This window comes from Clavelina lepadiformis, chromosome 4 (assembly GCF_947623445.1).
Source record: "Clavelina lepadiformis chromosome 4, kaClaLepa1.1, whole genome shotgun sequence".
In the NCBI taxonomy this organism is placed as follows: Eukaryota; Metazoa; Chordata; class Ascidiacea; order Aplousobranchia; family Clavelinidae; genus Clavelina; species Clavelina lepadiformis.
In genome coordinates, this window is record NC_135243.1 from 24,358,447 (window position 1) to 24,379,928 (window position 21,482).

Below are 21,482 nucleotides of genomic sequence, written 5' to 3' on the forward strand. Positions count from 1 at the left end.
CTGGGGTCGAGTTTAAGAGCAAGGTCAACTCTGCATTCTGTCTCACCAAGGATATAAGCTTCCTGCTTGGACAATGCCTTGACCTTGTTCTGCAATGGAGGAAAATATTCGAATATCGGCCAACTGCATTTTGGGAAATTAATCTGCCTCGGAAAATAATCTGAAAACAGGATGTAGTTAGTATTCGTTTTGAACATTTTAACATGTCGAGCTTTTTAACCCAAGCGGTTGAACTAATAAAACAACCGGAAATTAATATGTGTATATCTGAACGTATGCAAGTCATCCTTAGAGCAACTACTAACCAGCAATTATTCACGTCTTGAGATGAGATTCGTTCAGTATCGAGAAATAGCCTTGAAACAGCATCAACTTCACCATCCATCCCGCTCAGCTGTGGAAATGACACAGCCGCAAGCCGGCATGTAACTTTGTCGGATGTTACTGTTATACGACCTGTAGCGCAGTACACATTCCTATTTGTCACACATTTACTAAATCCCTAATTTCAACGAAAATCAGTTGATTCCATGTCTGCAACGGCGACCGATGTCTTGAAAAGTTCTCGTAAAAGTGGAATCTGAAGAGGAACTTGCCTGGTCGATGGTGCGACCAACCTTGAGGCAAATGTGTCGGAAATGCTCAGGCAAAACGGGCACGTAGCTGTACTTGCTCTCCTCCTGAGAAGGAAACGGTGACGACAACGACCAAATAAACGGTTTCGATCCATGACTTAGGGACCGAGGTTTAAGCCGTCATCTCTGCTTCAATCTTCTTGAAAGTGACCAGTAGTTGGAATACTCATACGACGTGATAATATGTAACAAAAGACAAGTGTGATGTAATAATAAGCTTTCGATGTCGTGAGAAAGTAGATGAACACTTAGATGTGTAGATAAGCAAATATGGATTTACATAATATATTGTCAGAAAGATAAAGTTGGAACATAATCAATTTATTTTGATTGACAGCTGCAAGTTTGAATCACAGAGTAACAGAGACACCTTGTGGTGATAAAATTGCGATGAAAATTCGTTTCAAACAATCAAGTTGCCAATTTATGATAAAATACTTAACATGGCTTAATATGCTCGATAACAATCATAGATTGACAACCAGATGACGTCATACATGATTGACGTAATACACAAGTAACGTTGAAACAAAAGCGTTTCATTATTCTTCAAATTTATTCACACATTCTAATAATGACAACGCTGATTCTTCATCATTCTTTGATGATAAAAGTTCGGCGGTTGCTCTGAGATCGACACATAAGTCATTGCGTTGATCAGCTGATGGTGATATGTTCGTTGCCATGGTGACGAGTTCATTGCTGATGGATTTGACGTCACCATCCAGATTGAGAAGAATCATCAATCGTAAGCTTGATAACATGTTCCAGAAGCGGGGAAGTCCCGTCAGGTGCTTTTGTTTTTGAAGAAAGATGTAAACGTCACTTCCTTTCTCCCTCGTCATGGTTGGATGGTTTTGATACAAGTCGCACAAATCTAACAAACAAAAATAATTATAATCATAATTATACAAAACTAACATTGATAAAAAAAAATTAGTCCAAAAATCTTGTATAGCTGGGACAAATGTATCCAAACGCATGTTGACGTCACAATAAATATGTTCTGACGTAACAACGGAAATAATTAAACCAATAATTTAGTCGAATTAAAAATACGAAAACATGTAACAATTAACCACATATAGACATGGTGCCTGTCATTTTCCATAATAAATAACTGATCACGTGCAATAAGAACAAAGTTAACTCGCGAGATAAAGATCGCTACAGTCAGAAATCATTCAGGTTATTGACACAAGTAAAGATTATCTCGTTGTTAACTGCAAATTAGTGGCGATTTCTCCAGATGCTTCCCATCTCAGCCTGGTACATCATAACATGTGTTGTGCAAGGGCATTCAGTTAAGTAACAAATGTGACGTTATAACATACAGAAATATTTAAAACAGAAATATTTTTGTTTCCAGTAGCCTAGACGTGTGTAAAGTAGTAAGTAGGCTCTGAGTTCTGGTTGATTGAATTCAGTCTTTGCATCTCAATAAATGTCACTAATGACTAATGTATATTTCGCACTGCTAATCAATTTAAACGTGAAGGGTCGCGAGCAAAAAAGTTTGGGAAGCCCTGATCTAATTCTAGAGCATTTGTTACGCAACAATTTTTTAAATGATGATGCCACCATATCTTCAGGTATACTTTGCCATGCATCCTTATACCACTGACATATTTCTGTGATTGTAGGCCGACAAATTGGGCCATTCTTTGTAATACTTTTTGGCCTTCCGCTATCCACCGATTCCACTGTTCACGCAATTTCGACTTAAAGATTTGTTTAAACTAACGTCCAGTGGTTGTAACATACTTGTCATGTCCCCGGGAATAATTGCAAAGTCGGTTTTTATTTTCTTTAACTGACCTTTGACCTCGCTTTATCGGTGGCATCGGAGCAAAACAAGCAACGATCGTTGCTTACGTAGCCCTCCTGGTCGTCTGCTCAAACGGTTTCAATCCAATCACGTGTTAGACTGGGATCGAACCATCTTTTTCCTTCACTCGTACATCAATGCCGGTTAGTAGCTTCTCTTTCAGTTTTCCGCTTGAAAACAACACAAGGTGGCAGTTTTGCGCCATCACCAGTTACCGGAAGCATCACATAAAATGATTTTTATCATTGCCTGTCGTTCTTATGTGGACAGATTTTCCACCCTTGAAATCGAGTGTTGGTTGATGCGGAATATCGAAGGTCACCGGGGTCTGGTCAGCGTTTCCAATTTGAGAGAAATCGTATTTCTTCTCGACACGTCGTATGATTATGAACCGCTGGAATTGTCCTAGCTTATGTTCGAAATCGGACGGTAGTTTCTGGGCTATGTAGGTGCGACAACGAATTGAGAGTTCATGACGTTTTAGAAAACCCTGACTCCATCCAACACTTGCTTTAAAGTTGCTGACTGCACCACAAGTAAATTATTACTTGCCGTGTTAATTCAAGACGGAAAAGTAACGTAAAAGAAAAAGGCGAGACTCAAAGGCGGCGTAAAAAAAAGGCGAGATTCAAAAATTCTAGAGTCTCTAGAGTAGACCGTGAGGGAACGCAAGAAAGTGGGTGCGGGCACATCAAACAAAACTTTTTCTCCACTATTGTTAGCAAAACAATCAACAAAACAAGGCATTCAGTTAAACAGAGCGCGATTAAACAAACGTGACGTCATAATATACACAAATATGTACAATAGAGAAAAAATTGTCACTTTCAAGCGATTGCAACAGTCTAACACAGCGCTTCCTAAAGTATGGGTCGCTAACACAAATAAACAACATGTTGGTTCCCAAACAAGGGTCGCGAAGAGTCAAAAATGGGTTGCACCAAGGCGATGTAAACCCATGTTTGTAATAAAATACATTGTTCCATAGCGAGTGGATCAGATTACCACTGCTTGTCTGTGTCTGTCTGTAGCGTAGGCCCATAGCTACTTGAGATAAGAGTGGATTGCTGACATTGCAAACGAACTTAGCAACTGTTATGTCATGCAATCGTTATTTCTTCGTGTTAAAATGCGTTGTTTGAAGCTTGGGCCGCGAGGTGTTCATCAAACACGGACTTGGGTCGCGCTCAAAAAAGTTTGGTAACAGACAGATCGCTTGTTTGATTTGCTTATTATGACGTCATTAAGACGAGACAATTGTAACGCTATGATTTTAATTATTACGTAATATGTAGCAGATAAAGAAACGGATATGACGCGCTGTGCAGATGCTTTGAAACGTAAATTAACAAAACCTAAGAATTTATATTGTAATTGCGTCATAGTGACGTCATTTCCAGAAATGTTCAATAGGAGGAATGGGCTTAATTACGTAAATATCTATGACGTAATCAATGACAACATCATCCAAGGTTAAACAAAGACAACAAATATTTTTATTTCTTACTATTAATTGTGAGGTGAATCTTTTCCATCTTCCATTCCTCGCTCTCATCTTCCACTTCCTGCCTTGCGTGAAATGATTTGATGTAGAACGTCTCAGCTTCCTCAGGTTGGTTGTTGAAGTGGTAATAACCACCTAAATAATTATAAATCAATGATTACGATGAATATTTTAAAATTAAAAAACTCAATTGTCAATCATAATTAACAATGACGTCATAATCATCAATTTATGAACCAACAATTAATTAATTATTAATTTTAAAGCATAAATTGCTATTTGGTCACTACGTTGTAAATTAACATACGAACCTATATTATTGCAGCATACTGAGTACAACCCCATCTTCCTACATCCATCGCCGAATGTGGATTCCAATGTGGCGATGGCCGGTTGGAGAACTTCGATTGCGCGCGAGTATTCATCAAGATAATAATGGCACAATGCGATGGTCATCCAACATTTAACTTTCGATGTTGTCTCCAATTTTATATCATTGACTTTCACTGATTGGATGAATTGAACGAAGTCAGTCATGCGTGAAATCACATGACGATATGTGGTTCGTTGCAGATTTTCGTCGTATCGCAATATAAATCGATAACATTCATCTGCGCATCTCTCCATCAGTTTCACTTTCTCAGTAGGACCATCAATCTGTTTGTGAAGGTCACCTGCGCACAATACAACTTTGAGTAATCTTACTTGAGTTTGTTGAGTGCTTAAGAATGTTTAACGTTTGAGTAAGATCACCTGAAAGCAACAGAAGTGTCAATATTGTCGGTGAATATTTCTCACGACTCAGAGTCGACATGAGATTGATGATGTCATTTCCGATATCGATTGCATCATCACCGGTTACGAAGGTGCTCTTCATTGCAGACTTTAGATCTTCACAAACCGTCAGTGCTTCGTCTATTTTTTGCTTTGAAATCAGATCATTTATGGATGAGATATTTTCACTCATAATTTCCAACCCTGCATTGAAAAGGAATCAAACATTTTAGTTTCAAATAATCAATTTTTAACCCTGCTTTAATATTGATGTATTAAATATAATTTTTTGCTCTGTATTATACAGCGATGAGAAATAGGCATGTTACATCTCGGTAATAAAATTATCTTTTATCTGAACAGGCCGACTTTATTGTTAGTGACGTCATAATCAAGGTCTTAACCAAAGATAACAGTTGGATTACATTAGGGGAAGTCCCGGACGTAAGCCGAAACTGATTAAACTTGTCGTTGGCGATTTGAGAGTTGTCAGAATGAAATAATTTTCGTGACGTTACTTTTTTGCCATTCACATTTGACAAGCTGCAAACGCATAAATAACTTTAAAACGTTTGACAAAATGAGCGAAAAGCATCATTTGTTATTATATAATTCTCTTAGGTTTATTGTTTTCGTTGCAAATGTTTTGGCTTTGGAAGATTTTTGATTTTCTAATTGTGGTTCTTGCATTTCTTAACTTTGGCCACCTCAGGTCTATTGCCTGCAATCACATATCCTTCATATAAGTCAGACCTCGTTAATCCGGACTACTTTATTTCGTCATAAAGCGTCGGTTTAGCGGGGAATCTGGATTATTAGAAAGCGAAAAATTAATCAATCTTGCAAATGCAGCTCCGTGTTTACAAAGCAGTTACTCCTATTTAAAGTACCCAGCTTCCGGCTGGACAGCAACTAAAACAAAATTATTTTTTTTGTATGTTCCAACCCAGTGTCGAACCCCAGAGCTACCGTATTAAAGACGAATGCTCTAATCACTAAGTTATCTCCACGATTAAATTTCTTTACAAAGCCCAATGCTGTGCTGTACTGCTTGACACTCAAACAAATTTTAAATCAATAAAGACTGTTGGAGAAGTTTAAAGAGTGAAATTGCAACATTATTATGCGTAGATAATAATGGGTTATTGTTTCGTCAACTAACCACTGTATCTAGGACAATCGTGAATCATTTTCGCTTCACTCTTAATAATCCTGTTTATCGGATTTTATTGCTATTTATATGAACATTTGTTCAAAAACTTTTCTGTCGGAGTCGGACAGTGGGGTTTCCGGATTAAAGAGGTAAAATGCATCATAGGAAGAAATCTGTTCCCGGCAGCTTTGTGTCGTATAATGGAAATTGCTACATAGTGTACCACACATTTATAAAAGGAAATGTCCTAGCATTGATTCTTACTCTATCAAGATTATTTATTTACCTTGAGACCTTCCATCATCATCACCTGTTCCATCTGCTGGTTTATTTTCTGGCATTGCTTCTGTGACAGTCTGGACAGCTAGAAATAAGATTAAGAACAAAATAAACGATGAAATCATAAGTGTAGTGGTGTTTATGATAAGCGTGCACGTGAATATGATTCATGATAAGTTACCTGTTTACAGAAATAGTTTAAACTTATCTAGAAACAACACCTGGACTTTGCTCCGTAGATAATTAATAAATACATAATCATTACATGTGAGGTATGATTCAATGAATAAACCTCAAAAAGTAGATAGAATTGGAGTAGATAGTCTGGTTTTACACTGCGCTGTGCTACGGTATAGTTTGGACAGTAATGCCAACCATTGTTTGGAGCAAACTACGATTTAAACTACTAACTACGATTACCGCAAGATGGCGCACAATACTACGATTGAGAGTAAAATATTTGTTACGTTTTAGTTCAGCAATAATTTAACACGCCTTAATAATGAAGTGATGTGAAGTGAAGTAAAGTGATGCTTGTTAAGAAGACTCCACAAAATTGTCGTGCTCTTATGAAACAAATATCCTTATATCCAAGGACATCTTATACATGTGATAAACTTTTACTTTTTGTTGAGGTTAATTTAACTCTGAAATTTGTCATTTTAAAGGAATGTTATTTTGCAAAAACACATATTATTGGTAAATTCTTGCGACAGAAAAAAACTTCACTCTGAAAATGAATTGGAAGCAAACGAATTAAAAAAATGACAAAAGCAATGATCCGATCGTTACAAGCGTCTACATTAAAGTGATACTTGCTGATTTATTTGTTTACAGAAAACAGTTTAGACCAAGTTAAGATACCTGAACGATTATTGGGTTTGTTTGCATCAACCGAGCGATTTGACAATCTGAAAAACTTTCTGAATCGACTCTCTATTATCTTTGTACCAGTCAACGTTGTCTGCTCTGTGAATCAAAATAAGAGAAGATGAAATAAATTATTGCTTTCATAAGTTGCAAGGTGTTCCAGCACTGTATGAAAGTGGAATTGTAAAGTATCGAAATATTTGTCCAAGGATTGGGAAAATGCAATCTGGCAATCTTTAATGCTCCAGCCTGGTATGAGGAGCTGGTTGGTGCATGTTATTCAACTGATACAAATTTTTTGATTTTCTGTTTACAGTTTATGCCCAGATTTGGAAGAGATTACAGTTGATTACTTTGTACCGGCAGTTATCGAAACCAGTTTGCATGTTTTGGCGTTTTAACTACTGTGTTATAATGCTGATAGCCTGTTACGTAAGCTATATAGCTACAAATGCACAACTGGATAAACTTCTGATGTTTCAACTGAAACAATCCCCCTCGATAACAATTTCTTAAAAGTTTTTACTCTACACTATTTCAGAACCACAATCTCAGCCTACGCCTCATTGATTGGAATTTCCATTTACCTTGAGATGCTCCCTCCCGTGTTTCTCTGGCTCCATCAGGTGGTTCATGTTCCGGCTTTAATTTTGTGACAGTCGGAGCAACTGGAAGTGAATTTAGTAAAAACATAGTTGGCAAGATTATGAAAACTGCTCATGTTAATAATACACAGTAAAAATGGTGCTCGTTAAATAAGTTCTACTAACTTGACATACTGAAATTAATAGAAAATATTCCAAGTATGTAGTAGTAGTATGTAGTATTCCAGTAGTAGTATGTACTGGCGTCAAAGTATGTATCTTATATGACATCAATACATATTTTACAATTTCTCTACGTTTTGTGTCGACATCGGTTTATCTCGGACAATTTTTTTCAATTTTCAAGAATGTCATTTTTAATACTTAGGTCTATGGATAGGTATAAATCATACAACTGATAATAAATCATATACCAGTTTGAACATTCGTCACCAAATCGATTTTTTCAGGGGATGCCCCTTGATTTATACCTGGGGATTCCTGAGTTGTAGCTGTAGTGGAACCTACATTTACTTCATCCTGGATGGATGTGGCAGAGGTTGAGGAAGGTTGCTCTGTTGGTTAAACAAATTAAAGTCATGGAGGAAAATCTGTGTCTGGTTAAAAATGTGTAAGTAATATTTCAACATTTCTGAAAAGTTTGGCATCCGATTACAAGGACAAGTGTCATTTAATTCAAGTTCAAGTATCAATAATGTTTTCATGGCAAATACGATCATTAAAAAAAAAAGGAATTATAAGTAGTTCAACATACTTAAGCGGATAAGACTACCCAATAAATCTAACCTCACTAGTAATTAATGAATTTAGCCTGGTAAGATAATTATTTAACTTATTTACATATTGTATACATTTAAAGTGTTTGGTGCGAGATTAAGATAGAGTCTTGGCTCATGCGGTTACACATCACAAATAAGCGTTACATAGTTTTCTGCAGTATATTTACTGACAACTACTCTTTGATTTAAGGACCACTTGATTTTGGACCTGACCCGCACTTTAAGTTTTCAAGTTTTCACCAATTATGTTAGAAGAGTTTATCTGAAGTAGCTGAGCTACAACATGGATCAATTATAATGGGGTAATTTAAACAGGAATGCCAGGCTTATTGAAGTTTGAGTGATGAAGATGTTTGCACACATTTCACTTCACGTTTAAGCCAGTGTGGGTAGTGTCATAACATTTACAAAGTACTATTGCAACAGCAAGAAAAAAGCAACTGACAGTTCAGATTTATCCTACTTTATATGATTAGGGCCGACTCAGTTCGATTTGCGGAATTTAAAAGTGATGTAACGGGCCGGCGCAGGTTTTGGTTACAGTATATACGACTCAACAAAACATGAGCAACTCTGAGATACTGGAATTTATAAATTTTAAAAACTATTATTGCTGTGCTGTTGGTTAATTTCTATAAAACAAAAGCTTTCCTATTATAGACAATTGTGTCATTGTGGTCTTGATTTTGGTAATTCCCCATAGCTATAAAAGTAATTGTGTGATATGTATGTGCACTATTCTAAGCAATGCAATTCCTTTATCCAACAAAATAAAGCAATCTTGAGCTTTCTCGTATTATAATAATGAGATGAGCGCCAACGACTTTGAAAAGGATCAATTTTTAACAAATTCATCGAAACAGAACTTCGCAACTTTTCGAACTTCAGCAAGCTCAAGACTAGATGTGGCCCGAAGTTCAATGCACAAAAACATAAATGTCGATGAAGGCCACAGAAAGAAACTTCCAGAGACAGTACTATAACAAATCCAAGGTAGGCGTGGACGTGCTGGACCAGACGGCTTGATACCACACCAGCAAAACTTCCACCAGACGTTGGCCGGTTGCTGTGTTTTTCAACATACTCGACTGTGCCTGTATAAATGCTTACATCGTTTACTGTCTAACAACGAAATTGAAGATATCAAGGAGACAGTTTCTGCTTGAGCTCATAAAAGAGTTTTGCAAATCAAAAGATGGAATGTGCTCCATAACTTCCTCCCCAGCAGTGGCTCAGACATCCAGCACTGCAGCAACCAGTGTTGAAGCACACCAAGCTCGGAAAAGAAAAGAGTTCCGGTTTGTGTCATGCAGAAACAAATCTAGTTCTTTCTGCTCCAGCTGTAGGAAAGTGGGTGTGTGTAAAAGTGTGATGTGGTAAACACATATCCGAAAAACTAACAATCGTGAAATGCAACAACTGTGTCAATTGAGTGTTAATAGACTGTTTTCATTAACTTTCGTCTTATCGTTTTCGTTAATAGATTGCTTTCTGTGTACATTTCAGTCAAAACAAAACACGCAGAAATGATTGCCTGGCTTGTCTCGTACCAATAATTAAGATAAAACGTTGAAAAACCCGTTTACAGATAACCAGTCAAAAATGACAGCAATCGTCCTTATAGGTAGGGAAATATTTCAGGTCTTCTAAACACTTCGGGCTATGGTTAGGTATAAATCATATAACTGATAATAATTAATCATAGACCAGTTTGATCAGATGCCAGCAAAACAATTTCTTCAGGGGATGTCTCTTGTTTCACATCTGGGGATTCCCGGGTTGTGAGAGTAGAGGAACCTGCATTTACTTCATCCTGGATGGATGTGGAAGAGGTTGAGGAAGATTGCTCTGATGGTTAAACAAGCTAAAGTCAAGGATGGAAATCTGTGTCAACATGCATATGTCGGATGTAACTGAACAAACGTAAAGAAATAGACGAAATTTTAGAAGAAATATCGTGCGTTATATGACGTTAAGCGCATCATGCTCATGGAAGAGCACAAGCAAACATAATGGTTTTGTATTCATTATTTGCAATTACTTAGATATTTTTCTCCGACTTTCTCTATTTACCTGAAGATATTTTGGCAACATCACTTGCAGTCTCACCAGCTCCATCTGCTGGCTCATTTTTTAGTTTTATTTCTGCGACAGCGTGAAGATCTAGAGAAGATTTTAAAATCAATCGATTATGAAAAGTATTCACAGTAAATTGTGCGCCTTGTTTTAAGCTCACATCTACTTCAGTCTCTAAACTTGTTATGTTGTTATTTCTGGGGTGTAAGGAGCAATCATGGATTTAACTTTTATTTATCTAAAGTTGGTAACTTGAAAAATAGCGATGATGCAAACGGCTAAGCAATTAACTTCTATCGAAAACATTTTGTAAAAGCACTTGAATAAAAAAAAAACAAATAAATACTTAAACAAAACACTGACTTGGCATGATTTGTTTTTGAATTGGGGATTCCCGGATTGTGAGAGTGGAGAAACCTTCATTTACTTCAGCCTGGATGGACGTGGCAGAAGTTGATTGCTCTGTAGATGAAACAAGGAAGAGTAAACAATAAAAATCTTTATCATTACACTTATGTTGGACATAGTTCTATGAATAAACCTTTAAAACTTTAGAGGAACGGTTTGTTTCAAAACGTTAAACAAATGACCAACATAATATATGTTAAATAGGCAATAACAACTGAAAAACCTGAACTTGGATAATTGGTATTGGTTGTTCAGGGTATAGGTTAGTATAGCATATGTTGTATGGTAGTGTACTGTTGGAAATGTATATAGTATAGGTTGATAGGTACAAATCATATAATTGATAATAAATCATATACCAGTTTATACCAGTACCAGTTTATACCAGTACCAGTCATATATCATATTTCATATGTTTATACCAGTCATATATCAATAATATATCATATTTCAGTTGTTAAATAGGCAATAACAACTGAAAAACCCGAAGTTGGATAATTGGTATTGGTTGTTCAGGGTATAGGTTAGTATCGCATATGTAGTATAGTAGTGTACTGTTGGAAATGTATATAGTATAGGTTGATAGGTACAAATCGTATAATTGATAATAAATCATATACCAGTTTCAACATTTTTCACCAAACCAATTTGATCAAGGGATGTCGCTTGTTTTATAGCTGGGGATTCCCGGGTTGTGAGAGTAGTGGGACCTGCATTTACTTCATCCTGGATGGATGTGGAAGAGGTTGAGGAAGATTGCTCTGATGGTTTTGAAAATAAAACATTGAAAAAATTTTTGATTCAATAAATACTAAGTTTATAAATGGTTTGTGTTTAAAACTTTACAATATAATAAGATTGCAACATTTGGTTAAAAAGCCAAACATTGAAGCAACCGGAACACCTGATATTGGCAAATAAGCAGTAGATGGTTGTGGTCCTACTTCAAACGGAGATGAAAATTCACTCAGCTCTATTTTCACACTGCTTGGTGTTGGTTCAGGTTCCTCGTTCTTTTTAAGATCAGATATGTAGTAGGTGACGTCAGATTTGTTCAACGAACGCAGTTTTTCATCAATTTCATCATAGACTGGAAATTATAAAACACAAAAATGACGACGACAAATACAGAAAAAAATAGCACATTTTATCCATATTTACATTAAAATTTAAATGGTGCTTTATCAATTCATCATAAAATCATCAATTTCATTATAAACTGGAAATCATAAAAACAAAAAAAACACTACATTAACAACAACAAATAAAGAACAACACAATCATTCAACCTTACTTTCAAATGTAATTGGTGCTTAATACTAAACATAACGGCAATATACTGTAGTTATTGTATGCTTTAGAATTTAGATGTAGGTATAATATGGCAGAATACTTAACATGTGCTATTTACCTTGTTGTATATCTGGTCGATTCTTCGCCTCGAAATTCCAGCATCGAACCATGATATCTTTTAAGAACTTAAATATCTCAAGATCTTCAGGTTTTTCTTTCAATGATGATTCAGCGTCATCCAGATATGTTTGTTTTGGTTTTTGTCCACAATGAATTATAAGATGGGTAATTAAGGCTGGGTTTGGAGGAAAAAGATCATCAGAAGAAAATGCAGGATGCCTGGTGAGGATTGCATAGAGCACCATCCCATAGCTAAAATATATAAAAGAATGTTGTTTTACTCTTACCTCACTGTTTTAACTTATGTTGGAAACTTTTACAACAGCAACAAATGTATAAATAATTCTTTCACTGGCACTTCAAGCTGTTACATTCACAAAAATAAGAAAACTCTTTCCCACCTATACACATCCATGCTTGGCTTTTTATCACTTAGTATGTTTCCCAAAAGCTCTGGTGCAGTGTAGAATGGAGTATGCTGAGTAGTTGAAGTTATTGTAAAAGATCCTCCTGTAACTCCTGTTGCCGTGGCAATAGCAACGGAGCCAAAATCTGCAATCTTCACCATCATGTCTGGTGTGAGCAAAATGTTTTCTGGTTTCAGGTCGCAATGTAAGTAGGATCTTTTCTTATCATGGTGGTGCAAGTAACGTAAGCCATCACTTATTTGATGGGCAAATCGGAGCTGTAGGAGCAATGGTATGTCCGCTATATTTCCGGGGAGCCAGAGAAAGAAGTCCAAGTTGCCAGCTTCAACATATTCCATGATGATTCCAACACAATTGCTCCATTCTGTGATACCATGAACAGCAACAATGTGTTGATGTTTGAGACGATAAAGAACTTTCATTTCTCTCTCAACACTGAAAATGCAAGTGATAAACCTGAAAATTAAGTCAAGTAAATTTGATTTTTTCTACTTTTTATCTGGTGTTGACGTCACAATAGACACTGTTTTATGGATTTACAATAACGTCAACTTGATTAAAATCACGATATTTGAATAGTCGAGCCGAAGCAAGTCATTGACTATGTCATAACAAGCTTTTTATCAATCTATTGTAGCAAATTGAGGAATTAGCAAGTATCACTGCTCTACAAAATCTGCCCTCACAAGCATAGACGCGTGGCTTTACCATGATATGGCTGGATGATGGTATGTGGTGTCTAATATCTGGCATATCGTAAAACAGACAGACACAGTTGATACTATGATTATGCTTTTATCGTCTTTGTCTTCAGTAAGTCATCAGTGTAGATGTGTAAAATGATGAGCCAAGATCGATCACTGTGAGACGCTGTTTATTAGACTTTGCAGCCTCCTTCAATGCCATTCACCTGGGGATGGTGTGAGTAAAGCTTCGACTTTTAAAAGGCTCCATGACCATGCGGTCCATTTGTCTATCTGGGAGCAGACAGACAACTTGAAGCAACATTCTGAGCAGACAGAGCAACTTGTAGGCAAGGCCATTGTGCCATAATGTGTTGGAGACAGCTTTAAAATCTAAAATTACTGCGCTGACCTTTTCCTTAGCTTTGAAGCTCCCCTCAATGTCCTGGTTAGGTTAGGCTAAAGCAGTAACTTATTGTCGAAGGCCAGCACGTTCACATCAAGAAAGGGGTAGGACGCGGGCATAGATCAAGTGTCAGAAGATTTTGAAAGGACAAACAAAAAATATGTAGAACAATGGCTTTTTGGGCTCCCTAAAGGCTCCTAATGCTTTGGATTCTCGACTACAAAAGCCCTTCTCCTGATTTTGGGGAGTTTTGTGCCGTCATAAGACAGAGATAAAGAATGGAGGTCACGCAGTGAAAGCTTTATTGCAGGGTCAGCATGGAGTGTAAGCTTGGAGTAGACCTTCGGCGGAAAGTCAAATAGATTCCAGTCTAGGTGCCTATGATGTTGTATATGATATTCCATGCTTTCGACTGGATTGTGAGAAGTCGTTGGTGTTAATAGGTTCCACCACCGCGCAAACTTCATAGCATCAAATGTATTTTTAGAAAATGGAGGCTGCTTTGTTAGAATTGAAACCTGAAGAAGCACAAAAAAGAGCTGTCGAATGTCTTATACTCGGAATCTCAACACGGCAAATAGTTGGAGCAATGACTGTATGAGATGTTCATTGACGTAAGTAGTAGAGCACTGTAGAAGTCTTGGTAAACTTTATTCAGGTTTTTGTAATCAGATGGCAATAGGCCTGACCTATACTCGTTGCCATTCAGGCTGAAGTGCTTCCCATTGACCTTTTTGAAGTCCCATCTCTTCACTGAAGTACTTGGAACTGATGTCGAATGTTTAAAAACAGTGACAAACCAGGGTGAATGTTGAAACCTCTCATTTCATAAGCACACTTATGTTTGATAGATGTTCGTCATCATCAACACTCGTGAGCGCCAGGTCGGGGTTAGTTCCTGTTCTCCAGCTTCTGGGGGAGAAAATCGCTTCCTCCATTTTGCTGAAGAGAAGGACCAGGTTGTTGTCGGCTGCCCAAGAAGCCGGGCATTCTCCATCAGTGTCAATGTAGTTATATCCCAAGTTAACACAATGGTAGATAAAGTCGCCACGTTAACAGAGGCAACGAATTAGGTGACATCATATCGCCAGTTAACATGGTGTCGGTTAAAGTCACCAGCGTAAACAGGATGGGCAGCGGCAATGAAACAGAGGGGCAAGAATTAGGTGGCATCCGCGAGTGTGAAAGTTTGCATGCATTGAAGATGATATAATTGTCAATGTTATGCACACCCACTCAATTTTTGCCACCGGGAGAGATTGAAGGCCATAAACGTATTATAAGTGTGATGCAATAATAAACAAGAAATCATCAATGAGTTAACTGAAACAAAGCGTTTGAAGTCACGCTATGTTGGTTGTTACAGTGTAGCGGTCATTATATAAAACTTATCGTGTCGGTAGTGGGCATTTAGGAGCCACTTCTCCTAATTATACAATTCAATTACATTGAAAAGGAATTATGTCTTTGCGGAACGGGTAACATGTCGATATCATAGTAACGCTGGTACTATGCCCACAGATGAGCTCTTGCTGACAAAAAGAATCAGGCGAAGGAAAGTTTTGAAATTGATGAAAGTGGGAAAACAAACATAGCAACTGGTTGAGTACTCAATTGAAAACAACGAAACTATAAACTTTCTTAAAACGAATTTATGGTCAAATGAATTCGATATTTCATATTAACGACAAAACAATTTATATTCTAAAAAAAACTGCCACCATTAATAAAAATGACATAGACAACAACCCAAGCCCAGCTACTGTATAACTGCCTGAACGCATGGTGTTCTATGTTATGTACAAAATCAAGTCTATGGTTACGTTCAACACCACTGCAAAGGAAATACACTTTCCTGAAATGCAAGAAAATACAATCTTAAACAGCTACGTCGTGCAGTTTCTTTCAGTTTTCTTTCTTTCAGTAGTTCGTAAAGCAAAATACAACACACAGCAAAAACTGCCTTGAAATCGTTCCAAATTTCCTCAAGTAATGCAAAACACCAGGCTACTGCGCCACAGATTAGATCCTACATCTACCTTCTTATCTGCGGTGACGACAATCTACAGTTTACTGCTTCTTTAGAATTTTCATGTTTTCCTACATTTCATTCTTTTTAACTCATGGTACCGCAACAAAGGTCAACCGTTAAAACTATACAGATGTCATTTTCTTTGCACCTTGATGCACAAATATCTTGACCAGAAAGCTATTGTAATGTTCCTATTATAATGATAATAGATAAGGTTAATAGAAGAATAGGTGAATAAGAGAAGAATAGAATAGGTTAAACGCATAAATTGCATTATCAAATAGAAGTCCATATGTGAAACCAAACCATTTCCATTCATATGTGAATAAAATACACTGTTTCGACTGTAACCGTTTTTTACAGTAGGCCTATAAAAATAATCTAATGTACTATAAGTCAAACTCACTTCATCATCACTTTATCTTTGTCCACAGAAAGTCCTTCAACTTTGAAACATTTAGTAACGACTCTTCCCAGTTCATCATGGATGCATCTTCTAGCTGTAGCAAAACTTCCTCTGCCCAATAAATCCTCTTTATCCCAACTCGTCTTCAAACTGGATGCTTCGTAAGATTGAATTGATGACATCATCCTTGCATTGCAATTAGCGGCACTCAAAACTTGAGCCATGTGAAAGAGCCTTAGGATGAACTTAGGATGAACAGACAGATCAGACTCTAAGCGCATGCATTTAATTTGGAGTGTGAATATTACATCGTAAGTAGCCTAATAATGCATAATGCATCCTTTTGTTAAACATGGGCGGTTACATAGGAGAACGGGTATGCAAAAAGTTGATTTTTACTATTTAAAATTCAATTTAAACAAACTTTCCAGTAGGGTGAATGTTTGGTTTGAGGAAATTAGTTTTCAATTAAATAAGTACAAGCTATAAAGTAGTAGGCTATTCTATGTCATTTTAGGTTGAAAATTAGCAAATATTTTATACCGTTTACTCCTTTTTCAAGGTTACTTCAGCATCCAGTAAAATAAGTATCTACTTTACCAGCCGCCAACGATCGAAGTAAATAAAGTATTAGTGAAAAAGTACCGGTAGACTATAGCCCCTAGCGCAGGGGTCGGCAACCTGCGGCTCCGGAGCCGCATGCGGCTCTTTCATCCTTCTGATGCGGTTCTTATTAATTTATTGCTACAGTAGAAACAAACAGAAGAACACTCGCGTCTTATCTCACTGAGCACATTATAGTAAAACAAAGCATATTCATTCTGGTTGTGACGTCATGATTAGTCGATTAACATAAAGGTTGTTTTTAGCAGTCTACTAGCAGCAGTTAGACAAGTTAGAGCAGGGGTCGGGAACCTATGGCTCGCGAGCCAAATATGGCTCTTTTGATGGCGGCATCTGGCTCGCAGATAAATTTAAGCTGGCATTTCTTAGCACAATTGTTACGAATAAAACTTTTCTGTTATTTGTGGTTTTGTAATTTCTGTACCATGCAGCACCAGAAATCGCATTAACAGTAAGTAGCATGTTATTAAAGAGTAAATTCAGACATTTACCGTTGTCTAAAATTGTTGGTTTTGCTTAAAAATGCAGACGTTAGTTGCATTAAGTGTTGAAAAATATTATATGGCTCTAACGGAAATAAAATTAACAATATGTGGCTTTCATGGCTCTTTCGACAAAAAGGTTCCCGACCCCTGAGTTAGAGAGTGCGCAGGCTGTAACAGCCAACGAACTATGAGTAAATCTAAGAAAAGAAAAGTGTCTGAAGAAAACAGAACGTTCAACGATTCGTGGACAAATTCATTTGCTTTCTTTGCTTTCTTACTGAATTAACTGCTTTTATGAATGCGACACATGACAGTTTTGTTACAGAGTGTCGTTTTCGTTTTATTGTGAAAATAGTTTTGCGGCTCCCAGTGATTTTTATTTTGTGGAATATCGGTTAAAATGGCTCTTTAAGTGCAAAAGGTTGCCGACCCCTGCCCTAGCGGAAAGTTTTCACCAGTGCACCAGACAATTGCACCAATACATGTTATGCCAAAACTTGCACCATGCCAACCTAATATGTATACTTGTAACATAGCGCATAAACAGCAAACTTTTTTCCCACGTTATCTCAACAATAAAACACAATAGCCCATAGCAATAAGTTAAAAACAGTCTTTAAATCATTAATCAGAACATACCGTAGGAATAGCCTTAGAACAGTCAATATGATAAGACACTAGTCTTGACTAGAAAGTCAAGTCCTAACTAGGCTTAGCGTATGCTGTACAATGTACACCGTACTTATATATTACTTAGTACAACCAATCTCCAACACATAGCGCCGTTTCCAGAATGTGCTTGAGATACAAGACCGCACTAGGCCTGCAGGCTACAGCGATGCAACAAAACCTCAAATCTGGCGACCGACATGGCGGCCAACTCAACCCAGCACTCGCAGATGACTAAAAACGACAAAGCGCCCGATGCCAGTTGCCAGTTATAAGACGCCAAACAAAGCTTACTTGCACAAGGCGTCTGATGCAAGAAAACGAAAAAATAAAGCGGACTCGGTAGCCGAGTGGTTCAATCGCAGGAATCGCATTAATGCGGCTCGTGTTCGATATCTAGTCGTGCTACCGTTGTAATGCTCTTGGGAAAGGAATTAATGAAGCAATTGCTCCTGTTCAGTGGGTAGTTCTAAAATCGGGCAATAAGATTCAAATAATCCATAAAACAGTTCAACAATTGGAACTTGCACAAGGGCTAGCTCGGTAACAGGGGCTAATCTTCCCCCTTTCGAAGGGCATGGTCGCCGGCGTTTGACTGCAGGGATTCCCGACTGGTTGTGTCTAGAGTAGAGAGAGATGAATGCTTTTTATGAGCGCCGAGAGACTAAAGAGAGTGTGGGAGATAAAAGAGAGAAGATGCTCGTGCAGCTCATCCACTCTTACCATCTGTAGCGATTGGACTCGCAAGTCACTCGATAATATTCAAAGCAATATAACTGACACCTTAATGGATATTAACAAGGTTCGAGTGTACATATTTCTAAGCTGCGAAGACTTTACATTTGTGTTACCGTTTTAAAGTGGTAGCGGGCTGAGTTTCCAAAACACCAGAACAAAAATATTTTTAACCATTATTTAGAAAGTGAAGGAGAGAGTTCCTCTGTCGTGCCGGATTTGTTCCGGAAACTTAAAATTCTCTCAGGATTCCGAACTTTTGCTACGAACTCCGCATTTAATTAATCCATCTCTGGGATATAACTATTATGTAATCAAGTCATTTAAATGGGCAGGGGCCCCACTATCAGGCATCGGCTGGTGCGTTAATTGGGTCCAGCGCTTGCTTAGGTCGGCCCTGACTTGGATTATTAACAAATTTTATTGACAAACTGTCGTCGGTATTCCTACTCTCATGATCTACAAGTTAAGTTGTTAGTTCAACGACACTTTCTCGAGTTGAGTGAAAAGCGTTCATGACTTGAGACGAAACGACAAACCAAAGATTTCATCGTCCGCCACATATTATTGAGCTAAACTTAGGTAGCTTATAATTTACCGTTAGTCACTGTATAAGACTATAATAGGCTTGGTCAACACAAAAAATTCTCCCCAGCAGATTTTACGTTTAAGTTACATTTGTTAGACATTACACAACATTCTCTTGCGAGCAGTTACTGCATTAACCCAACCTTAAAAGACACTGGTTCCTAACATTCTCAACGACAAACAATTGCATGTAAATCTAAATCGTTACTGTTGTATGCAATTTGTGGGTGAAAGACCACCAATTTAATAACTATACCTTAACTCCAACAAACCAATTGGTAGAAGCTAAGTACTTTGGGAAAAACTTGAATCTGGTTTTAAATGGTAATTCACAGAAGCCTATAACCAGTTGTAAACTGGTAACTACCTTTGGAACAGTTGACGCCCAAAGTAAGTGGAAAGCCTAAGCGTAAAAGCATAGAAACAGCGCTAACACCGTAAAATGCTTTGTATTAAACTGAGGTTGCACTCACTGTCGTTATGAGAGGTTTATTCTAAAGCTATACACCTAGGTTATAAAGCTAAGTTATAAAGCTGGTTAAATATTAACGAAGTTTTACGATTGATAAACTACGCGCTTACTGAATCTCTCTGTAGATTGTTTAAATACAAGGATAAGCTTTCCACTTATAATTTTGCTGAGAATCCAAACTGAAATCTAATTGAGACTTCTAAGAAATATAATGACAACTGCGAGGTGCCAACACGTGCAGGGCCGTGTAGGAAGCAGTGCAGGCCCGGGCCTGAAAGGAAATTTGAGCCCTTTGCAAAAAGCTTGTAATTCCTTAATATATGAGGCCGTTCCTGCCGACTGGCGACGACGTTTTCTGTACGTTTTTTCGACGCACTATCTTTTACATGGACGACGGGTGACAGAGCTTTCTTCACCGTCGTCAAAACCTAGAGAACGAGAAACTCAAGTCCGATTGCACGAAACTTGATTCCTTGTGAGGTTGTTTCTCGTCAGCACTTTCGCAGAGACCGATCGGCCAAAACGCGAGGGAAGAAAATCGTATTGAGCCAGTAACAAACTTATGAAACAAATAAACGATTGAAGGAATTAACGCACGGTGAGCGGAATACAAAGCAAGTGATCAAGACCTGGTGGTGACATGTTGCCAACCGCCACAAACACAATTCATTACCGACCAGTTGCCCACCACCATTAATTTACACAGATTTATGTGATCGGCAAATTTATGAAATGCTGATCGCCTTTAGGCCAGCAAAGCCTGCAGTCCACCCTAGCCTGGATATTGATAAGTTCATCCTAGCCCTGATATCTTAGAAATGAGCGCGCTCACGTGTGACGTAGCATAGAGATTTGCAGTCATTTGCAGCTGTTCTGTTCAAGTGATCATTTCTTTGTAGCTGACATTCAAGAAGTCCTTGCGTGTTCCGTGCACTTTTCTAATATCTAGGTTAGGGTGGAATGCAGGCTTTGCTGGCCTAAAGGACGCCCCTTTGGCGGTCAGCATTTTATAAATTTGCCGAAAACACTCTAAACAGATTTTAATCGCAACAGCGTTTTTTCTTGTGCGAGTTGAAAACAAACAAAATATCGAAATGTTATAATAAGTTACATAGCCTATTCTTATTGAAACCTAAACTTCGTTGGCTATTTTTTAATAACTTAGGCTACAGGCAGATGTTTCACAAAGTTTTGAAAAGTTTTTTATTTAATAAAATGATGTAAATAAAAGATTCGATGAAATAAAAGTGTTACTTTTTGTTTCATTTTTGTTGTCTTGTCTTCACATCAATCTAAAATGATTGCTATTTTAAATAAGCCAAATTACCTCTTCTTTACCGAACACACCTGTTTAATTTTGACTTTAAGTTTTAATTGGCTCGGCTCAATAGCTGAGTGGTTTGAGCGCTGGAGTCGAAAGAAATGTTAGCTTTTGTTCCTTGTTCGACACCCAGTGGCGCCATACCGCTCTAATACCCTGGGGCAAAGCATTGAGGGCACATGCTCCTTTTCAGTTGATCTGGTGGACAGTTCTAAATTCGGGCAATACTATAAAAGAAATTATAAAACCAAAATGAAAAATGTGTGGCAATGGAAACTTGCAAAATAACTGACTTGGTAACCGGGGCTC

General features: G+C 37.6%; 1 protein-coding gene across 2 annotated transcripts; it reads right to left on the reverse strand.

Moving 5' to 3' along the window:
- Positions 1–943: 943 nt before the first annotated feature.
- Positions 944–16,603, reverse strand: LOC143452424 (uncharacterized). 2 transcript variants are annotated; one of them, XM_076953387.1, is made up of 16 exons: positions 16,280–16,603; positions 12,726–13,187; positions 12,323–12,576; positions 11,816–12,001; positions 11,532–11,672; positions 10,867–10,965; positions 10,501–10,590; positions 10,135–10,275; positions 8,119–8,202; positions 7,631–7,711; positions 7,038–7,142; positions 6,181–6,258; positions 4,721–4,945; positions 4,279–4,641; positions 3,971–4,102; positions 944–1,512 (listed from the first exon to the last, which is right to left on the reverse strand). In XM_076953387.1, exons 1-16 carry the CDS (start codon positions 16,558–16,560, stop codon positions 1,178–1,180), a joined length of 3,057 nt encoding a protein of 1,018 aa, XP_076809502.1. In that variant the 5' UTR covers positions 16,561–16,603; the 3' UTR covers positions 944–1,177. The 2 variants fall into 2 exon arrangements, with proteins under 2 accessions (XP_076809502.1, XP_076809503.1); XM_076953388.1 differs by lacking the exon at positions 944–1,512 and adding an exon at positions 2,593–2,988.
- Between the last annotated feature and the right edge of the window lie 4,879 nt (positions 16,604–21,482).